The sequence below is a fragment of the Bombina bombina genome, chromosome 4 (assembly GCF_027579735.1).
Source record: "Bombina bombina isolate aBomBom1 chromosome 4, aBomBom1.pri, whole genome shotgun sequence".
NCBI classification, from domain to species: domain Eukaryota; kingdom Metazoa; phylum Chordata; class Amphibia; order Anura; family Bombinatoridae; genus Bombina; species Bombina bombina.
In genome coordinates this window covers 1,036,170,586-1,036,189,031 of record NC_069502.1, presented here as the reverse complement: position 1 = coordinate 1,036,189,031, position 18,446 = coordinate 1,036,170,586, and the positions used below count along the sequence as shown (strand labels likewise).

The following is an 18,446-nucleotide window of genomic DNA, read 5'->3' as shown; positions in this document are numbered from 1 at the left end:
TGATAGCAGAATAAACTGCACGCCATTCTCTCGCTGAAGATACCTCATCTGTGTAATCCCCTCAGACATATGTGAGAATAGCAATGGATCTTAGTTACAACCTGCTAAGATCATAGAAACCTCAGGCAGATTCTTCTTCTATTTACTGCCTGAGATAAAATAGCACAACTCCGGTACTATTTAAAAATAACAAACTTTTGATTGAAGAAAATAAACTAGCTATATTTAACCACTCTCTTCTACAACGTCCTAGCTTGTTGAGAGTTGCAAGAGAATGACTGGCTATGACAGTTAGGGGAGGAGCTATATTACAGCTCTGCTGTGGGTGTCCTCTTGCAACTTCCTGTTGGGAATGAGAATATCCCACAAGTAATGGATGATCCGTGGACTGGATACACCTTACAAGAGAAAAAACATTAGACTATAGTTAATGATACACTTTAAACTAGGCCATGAGCCATATAAATATAGCACACGGGTTGAGCTACACAATATAACCTCAGAACAGGAAGCCACAAAATAAAATGATAATGTCCGCTCTGAGATATGTCTGCTCGTGCCTTTACACTTAAAACGTTAAATAGTACTTCCAAATGCAAATCAAATGGCTTATTCGTGTTGTTCAGTTCAGACAACTGTTTTAGAGCTACAAACTCTGAAGGCCGTAATGTCCAAGTATGGGGCCTAAACTCTCTCCCCTTCAAGCCGTTCAATTCAGTCTCACTGATGTGATAACCTCCTGGGGTGAATCCGCTCAAAAAGAGTAAGTAGCCACGGTCCCTGTATAGATTTGAGAGCTCCTGCAGGCATTCAGAGTCAAGGTTATCCGGAATAGGATTATTAAGGGCCAGAGACACGCAGATCTGTTGCCCCCAAATAGAATCGCAACTATTATAAGGATCAGAGGGTCGTACTGGGGCAAGACGAGTCATAGCTGTGTGGAAAGTATTCATTTGTAAGGCAGATGTGGAGTCTCCCACCGCACTTGTCTCTTGCTCCGCTTCAGTAGTATCTTCGAGTTCCGTTTGTATCTCTGTGTCCCATTTTCTATCAGCGGGGAAACAACCTGTTTCTGCACTCCCTCGTTCCGTTGCAGATAGTTGTTGAGGGGAGTCGTGACCCGTTATTAAGAGACTAAGCTCCTTCTCAAAGCTTTGTAGTACTGCATCTAATTTGTTATAGAGAGCCTCCATAACTGTAGTCTATGCTGCGCCACCCGGATAAAAAGATGGCCGCTCTCCATTAGCCTCAGCGTTTCAATCCAGATAGCTTAATAAATGACACTTCTCGATTAGGTAGATATCTCTATTACAGGGGTGTAAACACTCAATAAAAATGTTCTATAAATCCTTTCTTTTGCCTGAATAGGCAGTTTTATGTTGTTTTGGCTACGGAGCTCCTGAACTATACGTCTGCTCTAGTCAGTGGCTAGCCCCGCCCCCCCCCCCCCAAATTCATAGTTTTGAGATTCTGAGGAAAGAAGGTTCTGAGAGGAAGATGCCAATTCATCCATGAAGATATTTGATTAAGATATGCATAACAAGTCATGCAAGGCCACGTCTGAGAAATCAGAATTACTGATGTTTGTTCTTGTTTGATCCTGGCTATCACCCTCGATAACAACACAAACACAGGAAATAGATAACAGATGGAACAACCAGGGAACCACTATTGCATCTACTAGATCCGCCTGAGGATCCTAAGAACTGACACAATAGCAGGGAAGTTTGTGATTCAAAAGCCACAAGGTCTATCTCTGGCAGGCCCCAATGTCTAACTATCTAGTCAATACCTTGAGGTATTGAGTGAAGACGGAGGCAACTGAGAAAATCTAACTCCCAATCGTTCTCTCCCAGAATCTGACTGGCTGAATTCAGGCAATGGTGATATTCCTTCCCTTAATATGCAGAACACTTTGCCAGGGAACTGTGAGTTCCTACTTTGTGATTTATGTAAACCACTGCTGAAATACTGTCTGACTGGAATTGTAGGAAAGATTCCTGTCTGTGGTTGGGCCTACTCTGAAGACGCCAGGATGTTTATGGTATCCTCGCTTTCAGAGGAGATCAGATTCTGTGAGCTCTGGGACCCCAAGTCTGCTCCTCAACCCTTTAACATGCCTTCTGGTGATCACTGTACAAACTGGCCAAAGGAAGGAGGCTCCCTGAATAAGGCATTAGTGAGTCTGCCATCAAGTTAAGGGCTATCTGGTCATGTGATCTAAATAGAGCTTCTTAGACAGGTCATCTTAGTCTACTTTCTGATGAAGCATTACCAGTTGTAGAGGTTAAAGATGAAACCTGGCATCTGATGCAGGTATTATGAGGCTCATAACCTCCATGCATTGAGCAACAGGATTGGAATTGTGTTGAAGTGGAGCACATGCAAGTAGTAGTTTGAACTTGTGTTGATATGTTAGTGACAGGGGCATTGACACTGAGTCAACGATCAACCCTAGGAAAGGTACATGAGTCTGAGGAATTAAAGTGATAGTCTAGTTCATATTAAACTTTCATGATTCAGGTAGAGCATGCAATTTTAAGCAACTTTCTAATTTACTCCTATTATCAATGTTTCTTTGTTCTCTTGGCATCTTTATTTGAAATAGCAGGAATCTAAGCATAGAAGCGCTTGATGATTGGGAGCTACATGTAGCCACCAGCAAGCTCTACCCAGGTGCTGAACCAAAAATGGGCCGTCTCCTAAGTTTACATTCGTGCTTTTTCAAAATAAAGATACCAAGACAACGAAAATTTGCTAATAGGAGTAAATTAGAAAGCTGCTTAAAATTGCATGGTCATTCTGAATTATGAAAGTTTAATTTTGACTAGACTATACGTTTAAGGAACTCCAACCTTGACAGCAAAACAGCTAAAGAACAGCTTGTGTGTGAGTCACAGCCAATTGAACAAGGGTGACTGCACCCGAATATCATCCAGATTGGTAGATACAGAGATTCCCTTAAATTGCATCACAGTCATCAAGACTCCTAGAACCTTGGTAAATACTCTTGGTGCAGTGGCCAGACCAAATGGAAGTGCCACAAACTGATTTTCCTGGTAAAGGGATACCGAACCCAATTTTTTTCTTTTGTGATTCAGATAGAGCATGCAATTTTAAGCAACTTTCTAATTTACTCCTATTATCAAATGTTCTTCATTCTCTTGGTATTTTTATTTGAAAAGCAAGGGCGCGATCCGATATAGATCGTAGTTTGCGGCACAAGCGAGGGAACCCGCGTCGCCCGCAGTTTCAGCTCGCAACTCAAGCTATCCCATATATGTCGCCGTCAGATGCTAACGTGCCGTAAGTCTGATAAACCAGCGATGTCCAGAAATCTGCGCAAGTACAAATTTCTGGCATCGCCATTGACTTGCGGCACGTTAGAAACTGCCGGCGCCTACAAAACCTGACTAAAGTCTAAATCACCCGCACTGTCTAACACGCTCCCTAACATAGCCCGACACGTCTAACCCTCTATCCGCTATCCCCCCTCACTATCCTAACAATAAAATATGTATTAACCCCTAAACCGCCGCTCCCGGAGCCCGCCGCAACCTAATAAAGTTATTAACCCCTAAACCGCCGCCAGCTATACTAAATCTATAACCCCCTAAAGTGAGCCCCTAACACCACCGCCATCTACCTTACCTACCCCCTAAAGTGAGCCCCTACCCAGCCGCTATCTATTTTAAAATTATTAACCCCTAATCTAATCCCACTACCCCGCCGCCATCTATATTAAATTATTTAACCCCTAAAATACTAAACTATCCCTACCACTAAACCTAAGTCTAACCCTACAAATAGCCCTGAAAAGGGCTTTTTGCGTGGCATTGCCCCAAAGTAACAGCTCTTTTGCCAGCCCTTAAAAGGACTTTTTGCGGGGCATGCCCCAAAGTAACAGCTCTTTTGCCAGCCCTTAAAAGGGCTTTTGGCGGGGCTTTGTCACAAAGTAAACTGCTCTTTTGCCTACAATCTACATCCCCCTACACCGCGGCCACCTATAATAAATGTATTAACCCCTAATCTAATCCCCCTACACCGCCACCAGCTATATTAACCCTAATTATATTAGGGTTAATATAGTTAATATAGTTATTATATTATATATATTAACTATATTAACCCTAATTATATTAGGGTTCATATAGTTAATATCGTTATTATATTATATATATATATATTAAGTATAATAACCCTATCTAACTCTAACATCCTAACTAAACTCTTATTAAAATAAATCTAATATTAATATTATTAATTAAAATATTCCTATTTAAATCTAAATACTTACCTATAAAATAAACCTGAAGATAGCTACAATGTAATTAATAATTACATTATAGCTATGTTAGGGTTTATATTTATTTTACAGGTAAATTGTTAATTATTTTAACTAGGTATAATAGCTATTAAATAGTTATTACCTATTTAATAGCTACCTAGTTAAAATAATTACCCAATTACCTGTAAAATAAATCCTAACCTAAGTTACAAATACACCTACACTATCAATAAATTAAAGAAACTACAAATATCTATCTAAAAATACAATTAAATAAACTAAACTACAAAAAAAAAAAACACTAAATTACAAAAAATAAAAAAAAGATTACAAGATTTTTAAGCTAATTACACCTATTCTAAGCCCCCTAATAAAATAATAAACCCCCAAAATAAAAAAAATTCCCTACCCTATTCTAAATTAAAAAAAAGTTCAAAGCTCTTTTACCAGCCCTTAAAAGGGCCTTTTGTGGGGGCATGCCCCAAAGAAAACTGGCTGAACCAATCAGCCAATCGGATTGAACTTGAATCTGATTGGCTGATTCAATCAGCCAATCAGATTTTTCTACCTTAATTCCGATTGGCTGATAGAATCCTATCAGCCAATCGGAATTCGGCGGACGCCATCTTGGATGACGTCATTTAAAGGAACCTCATTCGTCGGAAAGTCGTCATGCCAGATGGATGCTCCGCGGCGGAGGAGCGAACAAAGAAGATTGAAGATGCCGATTTGCTTGAAGACATTGCCGATGGAAGAAGACTCTCTGCCGCTTGCTTCAAGACATCGCCCGGATGGAAGAAGACTTCACTGCCGCTTGCTGGAAGACATCGCCCGGATCGGATGAGGAGTTCTGCCGGGCGGGGTGAATACAAGGTAGGGAGATCTTCAGGGGGGGGTAGTGTTAGGTTTATTTAAGGGGGGTTTGGGTTAGATTAGGGGTATGTGGGTGGTGGGTTTTAATGTTGGGGGGTGGTATTGTGTTTTTTTTTTTGCAGGCAAAAGAGCAGTTTTCTTTGGGGCATGCCCCCACAAAAGGCCCTTTTAAGGGCTGGTAAGGTAAAAGAGCTTTGAACTTTTTTTTAATTTAGAATAGGGTAGGGATTTTTTTTTATTTTGGGGGTTTATTATTTTATTAGGGGGCTTAGAATAGGTGTAATTAGCTTAAAAATCTTGTAATCTTTTTTTTTATTTTTTGTAATTTAGTGTTTGTTTTTTTTGTAATTTAGTTTAGTTTATTTAATTGTATTTTTAGATAGATATTTGTAGTTTATTTAATTTATTGATAGTGTAGGTGTATTTGTAACTTAGGTTAGGATTTATTTTACAGGTAATTGGGTAATTATTTTAACTAGGTAGCTATTAAATAGGTAATAACTATTTAATAGCTATTATACCTAGTTAAAATAATTAACAATTTACCTGTAAAATAAATATAAACCCTAACATAGCTATAATGTAATTATTAATTACATTGTAGCTATCTTAGGGTTTATTTTATAGGTAAGTATTTAGATTTAAATAGGAATATTTTAGTTTATAATATGAATTAGATTTATTTAATAAGAATTTAGTTAGGGGTGTTAGGGTTAGATAGAGTTAATATAGTTTATATAAATACTATAGTAACTATATTAACTATATTAACCCTAATATAATTAGGGTTAAAATAGTTAATATATATAATGTAATAACTATATTAACTATAATATACTTAGGGTTAATATAGATAATATAGTTGGCGGCGGGGTAGGTAGATTAAATTAGGGGTTAATAATTTTAATATAGATGGCGGCGGTGTAAGGGGTTCACATTAGGGGATAGATCAGTTAGATGGTGGCGGTTTTAGGGGCTCACAGTAGGGGGTTAGTTTATGTAGATGGCGACGGTTTAGGGGTTAAATACTTTATTATGGATTGCGGCGGGGGATCGCGGTTGACAGGGAAATAGACATTGCGCATGCGTTAGGTGTTAGGTTTATTTTAGCAGATCGCGGTTGACAGGGAGATAGACATTGCGCATGCGTTAGGTGTTAGGTTTATTTTAGCAGCCAGTTTAGGGAGTTACGGGGGTCCAATAGTCAGCGTAAGGCTTCTTACGGCTGCTTTTTGTGGCGAGGTGAAAATGGAGTAAGATTTCTCCATTTTCGCCACGTAAGTCCTTACGCTGTATATTGGATACCAAACTGCGCGGGTTTGGTATACCTGCCTATGGCCCAAAAAACTACGGGCGACGGCAGAAATATACGCGCGTAACTTCTAGGTTATGCCGTATATAGGATACCAAACCCGCGCAAATATTGGCGTCGCCGACTTTTGCGGGCGACGATTTTTATCGGATCGACCCCCAAGAATGTAAGTTTAGATGCCGGTCCATTTCTTATGAACAACCTGGGTTGTTCTCGCTGATTGGTGGATAAATTCATCCACCGATAAACAAGTGCTGTCCAGGGTGCTGGACTTTATTTTTCAAATAAAGATAGCAAGAGAACGAAGAAAAATTGATAATATGAGTAAATTAGAAAGTTGCTTAAAATTGCATGCTCTATCTGAATCACGAAAGAAAAAAAATTGGGCTCAGTATCCCTTTAAGGAAGGCAAATCCAGGAACTTGGAGTGATCCTTGTGAATGGGGTATGTAAATAGGCATATTTTAAGTCGATGGTAGATATAAATTCACCCTCCGGCACTTAAGGAAGTATATTGCAAATTGTCTCCCATCTTCAACGTTTTAAGATCCAAGATAGATTGCAAAGTACCTTCTTTATTTCGTACTATAAAGAGATTGGAATAAAACCCCTGATTCAGCTCTGAGGGTGGAAATTTAATTATTACCCCCCCATAGATCTTTCACACAAATCAGAAAGGCAACTCGAGAGAGGAGGAATGTTCCCTGAGTAGATATAGATCAAAAAATAGAGAAATTATTTCCAACACCCAAAAAACCTGAATAGACCTCTCTCTTATACAGCTGTTTGCAAGAGTCCACAAATCAAATTTCTTGTCCACCAGGAGAAAGCAAAACATTTTGCTCCACCCCATTCTTCCAGCATTATATATATGGCCAAGCAGAGGTGGAAAGATAGGAAAAACAGGAAAGGCCGAAAATACCGGCAGTTTCATGGACTCTCCCCATCAATCAAATTAATACATTTATCTTTGGTTCAGCACCTGGTTAGCGCTTGTTGATTGGTGGCTAAATGTAGCCACCAATCAGCAAGCGCTACCCAGGGTGCTGAACCAAAAATGGGATGGCTGGTAAGCTTACATTCCTACTTTTTCAAAAAAGATACAAAGAGAACGAAGAAAAAATGATAATAGGAGTACATTAGAAAGATGCACATGCATCTGTAATGTAAGACAATCCTTTCAGAAGAAGGAGGCATTGGTTTAGCTATTAACGCTATCTGCAGATCTTCTCTGTAGCTTCTAGAAGTAATCCAAGGTATTGTCTCCTGGTATTATTTACTGTTAAAGGGAGAGTAAAGTGAAGTGGTTTTTACATTTTTACAAATTGATGTTTCATCCTCCGGCGGTCACGTGACAACTATGTGTAAATATTTATGTAATAGGTAGTGGGCAGTGTAAGGTAATTTTGTAATTACCTGCAGTACACTCCTCTTCTTTTCAACATTGGCAGCCTCCAATTGCAGTCAGTAGATAGCTCATCCGAGAAGTGCAAGCACAGTTTAAAGGATCTGTATAACAGCACCTCACTATAGACCAGGTGTTTACCAGATAGATCATCACTACACCTGGGGGCCTGTGACATCTCTACACTTGGAGAAGATTTCTCACTGCCTGAATGAACTCTGTAGTCAACCCTTTTGTCCAAGGGGGGAAATCTGTTAGAGAACCCTTATCAATCGGTGTGAAGACAGAGCACTTCAGTATCACTTTAGGCTGGAGGTAAAGCATAGATGAGGAATGCTAAGAGAACAGGATGGAGTAACGTTTTGCAGTGTAGGGATGTTTTGCCATCTCCTGGTAGACACAAGGTAAAATCACACACAAAACACACACACACATATATATATAAATAAAGTCCTAAGGAACCCCACACCTGGCTCCGGCATATCACCTGTTGTTTGGCACTCCTGCTGAATAAACTCAACTTTTGAACTAGGTGTTTGTCTCCGTATATATATATATATATATATATATCGCTCTCTCTCTCTCTCTATATATATATATATATATATATATATATAAATATATATATATATATATATATATAGTCCTAAGGAACCCCACACCTGGCTCCGGCATATTGAGGACCCCAAAGCAGGCACAACACACAGGGCCCTTGTTTTTTCTTGTGTTTTTTCACATAAAAGGCTTATTTGTTCAAATCCCTGTGTGTTGTGCCTTCTTTGGGGACCTCGATATGCCGAAGCCAGGTGTGGGGTTCCTTAGGACTTTGTACGCGTATGTGAGAGAGAGAGATGACTATTGGAATTAGAATATCAGTTACAATTCCAATTAAAAAAATAATGTTGGTGCAGACCCTCAAGATAAATGATAAATATATACAAAAAGAAGACTAAACAGGATTTAGGAAAATCCTGTACAAAGTGAGGGAATCTTTATAATCAAATGTATTCATTTAGTTCAAATAGATACATTGTGTGTGAAACTTATATACATATAACCATACATAAAAACCCTTGTACATAGTGCTGGCCAGCAAACAAACTAATATGATGTCTCATATGTAGATATTACATAGCCTAAGCATAAAAATAATGCATAATACACTGTAAAAATGGTACAATAGTGTATACTACGTGTGCCAGCAAAATTTCCCAACTGAAAACACATATATCACTAGGCTTAGTTCGTCAGAAACCACAGTTCATAAGGTTACATCCATTCAGGCCAAATCCTTGTGTGTTAGAGACAGTTTCTGAGACAGTTGCAAACATAAGCTACAAAGAAGCGTATCTCGGATTTCTGAAAGCCTTAAAGGGACTCTAAACTCAAAATTTTTCTTGCATGATTCAGATAGAGCATGCAATTTTAAGCAACTTTCTAATTTACTCCTATTATACATTATTCTTCGTTCTCTTGCTATCTTTATTTAAAAAGCAGGAATGTGATGCATAGGAGCCGGCCCATTTTTGGTTAAGAACCTGGGTTATGCTTGCTTATTGGTGGGTAAATGTAAGCCTCCAATAAGCAAGCGCTATCCATGGTGCTGAACCTAAAATGGGCTGGCTGCTAAGATATATACAGAGAAAGAAAAGCTGTTGGTAACAAAAAGTTCTTATCTAGGTTGAAAAGTCACCAGAGTTACCGCTGTAGTTGCAACAGACATCAAAGCATATCGAGACTAAGTAACAACTTTACCGTCTTGTGCATTCCAGCAAATATTCGCCTTAAAGTGAATGTAAATTTTGATGCTAAAGTGCCCGGTTTTTCAAACTTCGATTAAAAACAGGGGCACTTTAATTCATCAATATTTACATTTCACTCCTGTTGTGAAAAAAAAACTTACCTTTTAATCTTCACAGCAGCTCCAGGTTCCTCCACTCGTTTCAAAACCTCTTCCTGGGTCTAAAATGAGTCATCCGGCTTCCTCCAATCACAGCGTTGAATCAAACACTGATTCCCCCAGGGGGAAGCTGTGATTGTAGGATGACCTATCAATCATTTCTGACATCAGAAATGGCTTGTGAGACCGGAGGAAGCTGGAGCTGCTGTGAAGATTAAAAAGTAAGTTTTTTTTCACAACAGGAGTGAAATGTAAAATTTTGATGAATTAAAGTGCCCCTGTTTTTAATCAAAGTTTTAAAAACCGGGCACTTTAGCATCAAAATTTACATTCACTTTAAGCTGTCGATCAGCCTTTGTGAAACTGTCCTTGCCCGGGTCACTGTGGGAAACCCTTGTCTGTGTGCGATCTCCTAGGCAGACGTGATCGCTCCTGCGTCACTTTCTCCTCCAGGGGCAGGTATCAAAGGACCTTTTGAGCAGTAGTGCAGCTACGCATATCCACAGAAGCACTTTTCATAAAACATCTTTCTCTTTTGCCAACATGTGTCAGTTAACATTGCTGGTATATGATTGCTTGACAGCAATACATAATTTGACCTCAAACAATTTTTTCACATATATTACTTATATTTATTTTTGTTACTAAAATAGCACTACAGAATTTTGCTGCAAATAAATGATAATAATAATGATGATAATAATATGTTGTAGAGAATAAACTTTATGAAACTATAATAGCAAAATGCGATGGCAAATAAATTAGATCATACTGCACCTGCTTTTTCACGCTGAGTAGGAGTTTAGGAATATTAATTATGACAGGAATCCACTTATGTAATAATTTTAATAGCACAACTAAAGAATTTACATAAAGTGTCTTAAAATTTAACGAGGAAGCTAAATTTATAAAAAGTGATATAAAAAGTCTAATTTAGTTGACTAAGTAAATCTGTCTCTCTAATCTGAAAGGATAAAAAAACTCTACTTGCCATAAGCTCTTTCAACGAAGTTTCATTTCGGTTGCATAACACAAAACTGCAAATGGAGGTGTCAAAGGGAATCAGATGTAGAAAATGCTTGAATCCATAGGACAATTTGCTTACGTTCTTTAGGTCACCATAGCAAGTTGAAGACACAGGACTCAGAGAAGCTATGGGTTTCGCACCTGTATTTGAACACAAATAATTCAAAATGAACATTTTCATTCTAAAGTTCTTGCAAATACATCAGTTATTTTAAAAAGCTTACTAAAAATATTACATGAATCTGTATGTAACAAAGCACGATAACGCTATTTCCCCACAAAATTTACTTGGTTGCCACATCCCATTGTAAAAGGTCTTTAAAGGGACATTAAACACTAAAAAATGCTAGATAGAATGATGCATTAAAAGAAAATATTAGTCTGAGAATAACATGTAGATGTATTTTTTAAAGTTTCATGAGCTGCCATGTTGTAACTTAGGTTACCTTCTCTGCTGTGGCCAATTAGGGACAGTTATAAATAGATCACTAGAGTCTGCAGCCAATGTCTGTGTGGAATGTAACAGTGTTCTGCACTTCTATTTCTAACAGGAACTAAATAGCTCACAATATCATAATAAATAATAAAAGTATAATGCAGAGGTTTATATATATATATATATATATACAGGGAGTGCAGAATTATTAGGCAAATGAGTATTTTGACCACATCATCCTCTTTATGCATGTTGTCTTACTCCAAGCTGTATAGGCTCGAAAGCCTACTACCAATTAAGCATATTAGGTGATGTGCATCTCTGTAATGAGAAGGGGTGTGGTCTAATGACATCAACACCCTATATCAGGTGTGCATAATTATTAGGCAACTTCCTTTCCTTTGGCAAAATGGGTCAAAAAAAGGACTTGACAGGCTCAGAAAAGTCAAAAATAGTGAGATATCTTGCAGAGGGATGCAGCACTCTTAAAATTGCAAAGCTTCTGAAGCGTGATCTTTGAACAATCAAGCGTTTCATTCAAAATAGTCAACAGGGTCGCAAGAAGCGTGTGGAAAAACCAAGGCGCAAAATAACTGCCCATGAACTGAGAAAAGTCAAGCGTGCAGCTGCCAAGATGCCACTTGCCACCAGTTTGGCCATATTTCAGAGCTGCAACATCACTGGAGTGCCCAAAAGCACAAGGTGTGCAATACTCAGAGACATGGCCAAGGTAAGAAAGGCTGAAAGACGACCACCACTGAACAAGACACACAAGCTGAAACGTCAAGACTGGGCCAAGAAATATCTCAAGACTGATTTTTCTAAGGTTTTATGGACTGATGAAATGAGAGTGAGTCTTGATGGGCCAGATGGATGGGCCCGTGGTTGGATTGGTAAAGGGCAGAGAGCACCAGTCCGACTCAGATGCCAGCAAGGTGGAGGTGGAGTACTGGTTTGGGCTGGTATCATCAAAGATGAGCTTGTGGGGCCTTTTCGGGTTGAGGATGGAGTCAAGCTCAACTCCCAGTCCTACTGCCAGTTTCTGGAAGACACCTTCTTCAAGCAGTGGTACAGGAAGAAGTCTGCATCCTTCAAGAAAAACATGATTTTCATGCAGGACAATGCTCCATCACACGCGTCCAAGTACTCCACAGCGTGGCTGGCAAGAAAGGGTATAAAAGAAGAAAATCTAATGACATGGCCTCCTTGTTCACCTGATCTGAACCCCATTGAGAACCTGTGGTCCATCATCAAATGTGAGATTTACAAGGAGGGAAAACAGTACACCTCTCTGAACAGTGTCTAGGAGGCTGTGGTTGCTGCTGCACGCAATGTTGATGGTGAACAGATCAAAACACTGACAGAATCCATGGATGGCAGGCTTTTGAGTGTCCTTGCAAAGAAAGGTGGCTATATTGGTCACTGATTTGTTTTTGTTTTGTTTTTGAATGTCAGGAATGTATATTTGTGAATGTTGAGATGTTATATTGGTTTCACTGGTAAAAATAAATAATTGAAATGGGTATATATTTGTTTTTTGTTAAGTTGCCTAATAATTATGCACAGTAATAGTCACCTGCACACACAGATATCCCCCTAAAATAGCTATAACTAAAAACAAACTAAAAACTTCTTCCAAAACTATTCAGCTTTGATATTAATGAGTTTTTTGGGTTCATTGAGAACATGGTTGTTGTTCAATAATAAAATTAATCCTCAAAAATACAACTTGCCTAATAATTCTGCACTCCCTGTATATATATATATATACACACGATTTATAATTTTTTATTACCATCTCAAAGTGTTTAATGTCCCTTTAAGCAGTCAGGATGCTTGTCCCGGACTTGCTAGGGTGCGTGCAACTGTCATGTGCAGGCACTAATAATATTTCCCTCCTCATTTTAAGGAAGTTTACTATTAAATCTCACAAGATTATGATGAAATCCCACAGTAAATAAAAGTTTTTTGTTTTCACTGTGCAGATGACAGTAAAAACAATAGCTGAAGAGTAACTGCTCACAGCACGTTTATTCTGGTGAGTCGAGGAAACTACTTGTTAACATTGAGATGTTCATGTGATTATTTTCTAGTCGGCTTTTTACAGATATGCTGTTTATGGATAACATGTGCCTTTAATGATATAGATCAAAATATGTATTTGAAATAAAGCCAACAATGACATAGCTATGTTAAAGGGAAAGGACATCTAAAACTGACCTCCAATTCTGAATAGAAGTATTTTTGATAACATTTGTCCGGCCTGGTATACCTGTTTTTATGTCCTTTCAAGTTAAAGGGATAGTAAAGTCCAAATCAAACTTTCATGATTCATCATCAAATTTGCTTTGTTCTCGCTATTCTTAGTTGAAAGCTATACCTTGGAGGCTCATATGCTAATTTCTAAGTCCTTGAAGGCCGCCTCTTATCTGAATGCATTTAACAGTTTTTCACAGCTAGAGGGTGTTAGTTCATGTGTTTCATATAAATAAAATTGTGCTCATGCACATAAAGTTATTTAAGAGTCAGCACTAATTGCCTGAAATGCAAGTCTGTCAAAAGATCTGAGATAAGGGGCCAATCTGCAGAAGCTTAGATACAAGGTAATCACAGAGGTAAAAAGTATATTTCTAGAACAGTGTTGGTTATGCAAAACTGTGGAATGATAATCTTTTTAAACAATAAAATGTTTGGTGTTTACTATCCCTTTAAAGATATGAGCTGTGAGTTCCCAACAAAATATTTGTCCTTATCACAGAAACAAGAGGCCATATTGCAAGTATTTGCCACTATTTAAATATGTTACACAGTTTAGTGACACTACCTCCTGCTAGAGCAAACAAGCTAACAGCAAAAAGAGGCTGCTTCTAGGGTGGTAACTAGCCATAGAACAAGCTATTATGCTATTGTTCGTTTCCAGGTTGAGCACTTCTCTCTTTTATTTATGCAAATTATGACTCTTAGGTAAGTCTCCCTAAGGGTGATGCAGGAATCCAGACGTGGACCCGTTGCTTAGTGTGCCTAGAGGGATATGGCTGCACCTCACTGACGAGGCCCACACTAGGCCGAAACGTACGTCTGGGGTTTTGCCGTTTTTCCTGGTATTTCGGGGCTGGACTCTACTGTAAAGTCAGGATCAGACTGATATGCTACAGGAAAGTTCTTCTCTGTGAAAGGCACAAATTGAGCAAAAAGAGGCTGCTTCTAGGGTGGTAACTAACCATAGAACAAGCTATTATGCTATTGTTCGTTCCCAGGTTGAGCGCTTCTCTCTTTTTATTTAAGCTAACAGCTTGACTGAGATATTAGGTGTAATTGGTTCAGTGTGTATAAAACACTAGAAAAAGTGGTAAACATGCCCTTCTTCTATGTTAATTATAATTTTCTCAGAAAATAGTTGCTTGTGGTCGCTTCAATATAATAATATCTTAAGAGACGTTATATATAATTCATATTACCTATAAATACCATGATTGTATAAGAAACACCAAAACAAGTAAGACCACAATCATTTCAAATACTTCTTCACCCCTAGAAGAATGGTATGGTAAATTGAATATTTATAGCATAGATTAAAAGGCATGGCATAAATGTCACAACAGAAAAATTATTAATTACTGCCAACATGCTCAAAAAACTAGTCTAAACAACTATTTTCTGACATATTGGATGACAAAGTTTGTCTCCATAAATCTCTTAAAAGAGGTTTATTTCTGGAAACCCAATACGCTTCTATTGCTACATTTTATTTCATGGCAAACTGAATCTACATAACACTATCAAGACAGATTATAAGAAATGATCCTTTTTAGACAAACTCATGTTAAAGGGGCAGTAAACTTACAAATTAATGTTATATAATTCGGCATTAAACTGAATTTAGCTCGGTCCCGCTCTGGTCTAATAGCAGGACCGAGCTACATTCAGTTTAATGGCACGACCGGGCACGCTGTGACTAGACAATGTTGCCGTGATGTGCTGAGGAAAACCAGACCCGCTCAGTAGAGCAAGGAGTGGCGTTCTGGAAAAATTTACTTTTAAATAAACATTCTCTGCAATCCTTTAATGTTTAAATCTGTCACTAAGCTAATTAGTTTGTACGTTTACTGCCCCTTTAAAAGTTACATTTTGCTGAGATAACGAAATGTCTTTCAGCATAATGCAAACTATCACCACAGTAAGTTAAATATCACACAGAGATTTTAGGACTGCAAAAACATACATTTGCAGCACTTTATTTGGTAAGAAGATTAACCTCTTTCCCAGTTTCGGAGCTTAAAGGACAGAGGCAATTTTGGCATTTTTGCTGTGTATTGGTTTAACCATAACCCCTTAATGACAGGTGCCATACATGGTACGGCATATGTCATTATGCCCTTAAAAGGGACAGTAAAGTAAAAATTTAAACATTACAAAATTAAACATTAGATAGGGCATGCAATTTTAAACAGCATTCCAATTTACTTTTATCATCATATTTGCTTTGTTCTCTTGGAGTGGCGTATTTAGGTTTTGTGCTGCCCTAGGCACTCAAAATTCTGCTGCCCCCCCCCCAGGTATTACGCCTACATGTTCAAGTGCGTATGTGTGTGTAGTGCAGTGTGCGTGTATGTGTGGGTTTAGTGAGTGTGTATGTAGTGAGACAAAAGAGGTGCTGCCCCCAAAAAATCTGCGATCCTAGGCAAGTGACTTGTTTGCCTAGGCCAAGATACACCACTGTAATCTCTTTGCATACTGTGCTTAAGAGTAAAGCTATATAGGCAGATAGGAGCTTAAAGGGATAGTAACCCCCAACATGTTCTTTTATGATTCAGATAGAACATACAATTTTAAACAACTTTCCAATTTAATTATATTATAAATGTTTCTTCATTCTCTTGTTATCCATTGCTAAAGGGACAGCATTGCACTACTGACAGGAAGCTGAAAATATCTATTTAGCCAATCACAAGAGACAAATGTGTGCAGGCAGCAATTAGCAGCAGCTCCCACTAGTGTATGATATGTGCATATTCATTTTTTAACAAGGGATACTAAACGAAGCACATTTGAAAATAGAAGTGAATTTGAAAGTGTCTTAAAATGACATGCTCTATCTGAATCATGCAAGTTTCATTTTGACTTTCTAATCCCTTTAACAGCATGCATGTGTCTTTAGCAGTCTATAACAGAGGTATTTGCAACATTGTATAACAAGGCAATAAACAATGTTGCAAACACTGCAGCGAGATTCAGAGAGCTAAGCAAAATTGATCATAGAAGTCAATTGGAATGTTGTTTAAAATATTATTCTCTATCCAGTCAATTTATGTTTCATTTTGACTTTACTATCCCTTTAAGGACACACGTCATACCCCGTACAGTGGCTGTTTCCTGGGCTTTTACAAACCAGTCTCGCCACTGTAGGCAATATTTATGCATGCCTCACAAGAGGGGCCTTGCAGAAATAGCATAATGGAGGCTACTACAGGCTAGCAATCGCAGGGACAATGTGTCCCTGTGATGGCATTGTTGTCAGTCGGGGTACCTTCATTTAATTAAATATATGATGTGATCAGTGTGGATCTCATGCTGTTGCTGGATAGCCTCATATGCAGGCATCCAGCAAGAGTACAGTAAGTTACTGTGTATACAATCACTGTGACAGCCTAGATACTAGCATGCTGCAATGCATGCTGGCCTTAGGCTCACTAGGCAATCACTGGATGTCTCAGGAGTAAGGCACTCCAGCAATTCTTGAAAAAGAGGCCCATGAACATGTGATCACATGTCAAAAATGACAAGCCATTGCTTGTCTTGACCCATTTCCTTCTCTTCCAGTGACCATGTATAGCAAAAAAAAAAGTGTTACTTCAAGGGCTTAGAAGTAAGCATATGAGCCTAACTTGTTTTAGCTTCAACTAAAAATACCAAGAGAACAAAGCAAATCTGATGATAAAAGTAAATTGGAAAGCTGTTTAAAATTACATGCCCTATCTGAATCATGAAAGTTTAAAGGGACACTAAACCCAATTTATCTTTCATGATTCAGATAGAGCATGCAATTTTAAGCAACATTCTAATTTACTCCTATTATCAATTATTCTTCATTCTCTTGCTATCTTTATTTAAAAAGCAAGAATGTGATGCATAGGAGCCGGCCCATTTTTGGTTGAGAACCTGGGTTATGCTTGCTTATTGGTGGGTAAATGTAAGTCTCCAATAAGCAAGCGCTATCCATGGTGCTGAACATAAAAAGGGCTGGCTAATAAGATTTGCAGTCCTGCTTTTAAAATAAAGATAGCAAGAGAACGGAAAAAAAATGATAATAGGAGTAAATTAGATTGTTGTTTAAAATTGCATGCTCTATCTGAATCATAAAAGAAACAAATTGGGTTCAGTGTCCCTTTAAACCAATAAGTCCATCATGTATTATTTGGCCTATATTTTATAAAAATTATTTGAAAACAGACACATGGGGTATTCCTAAAATCGGGACAACATAATGAATCTATTATGAGTTTTTTTTTCTTTAGCTACACTAGTTTTGTAAGAATGGTTATAACGAAAACTACAAAAATCGTTTGTTTTGGATTTTTTTCCCATTTTCCAGTATTAAATTCTTATTTATTGTTATTTAATGAACTCATATAGGGTATCAAAAGAAAGACCTGTTTGTCTGTTAAAAGAGGTGTAAAATATGTATGTGTGCACTTAACAAGAGAGCAGATATTTATGGTGAAACTGAGCAAAAATGCTAAAATGGCCTGTGTCATTTAAGAACAGAACCTGGGAAAACCCCTCTGTCCTTAAATAATTATCCCCTCTCTTTTTAAGTGCACCCATGCACATATTATATGCAGTTTTTTGGGATACCTTATATGGGTATAAAAAATAACAATAAATACGCATTTAATAATAAAACATGTAGTTTTCTTTTTTAATTATTTCTACAAAACTAGTGTAGCTAAAGAAAAATACCTCAAAATAGATTAATTATTTTGTCCTGATCTCATATGTCTAGGTTTCAAAGTAATCTATAGCAAATATAGGCCAAATATTACAAGGATTGAATTATTTGTTTAATGCTAAAAAAAATATTTTTGGACCGTAAGCTTAATGGCAGTTACCCAATCTGAAACCACTACACAAAAGTCAGTTCTTGTTAAGGGGTTAAGAGTGACCTATTATAGCTTCATTTATTAAGTGCTGGGCAAACGAGGTCCG

At 37.9% G+C, this 18,446-nt stretch overlaps 1 protein-coding gene across 1 annotated transcript in view; it reads right to left on the bottom strand.

The window, feature by feature from the left end:
- Positions 1-10,665: 10,665 nt before the first annotated feature.
- The window catches only part of LOC128658167 (molecular chaperone MKKS-like), a 56,463-nt gene continuing 48,682 nt past the window's right edge, over positions 10,666-18,446 (bottom strand). The window contains exons 2-3 of the mRNA XM_053712677.1: positions 10,770-10,945; positions 10,666-10,677 (exon numbers count right to left, since the gene is read on the bottom strand). Of these exons, the coding sequence (XP_053568652.1) occupies positions 10,666-10,677; positions 10,770-10,945 (188 nt within the window). The remainder of the gene's footprint in view (positions 10,678-10,769; positions 10,946-18,446) is intronic.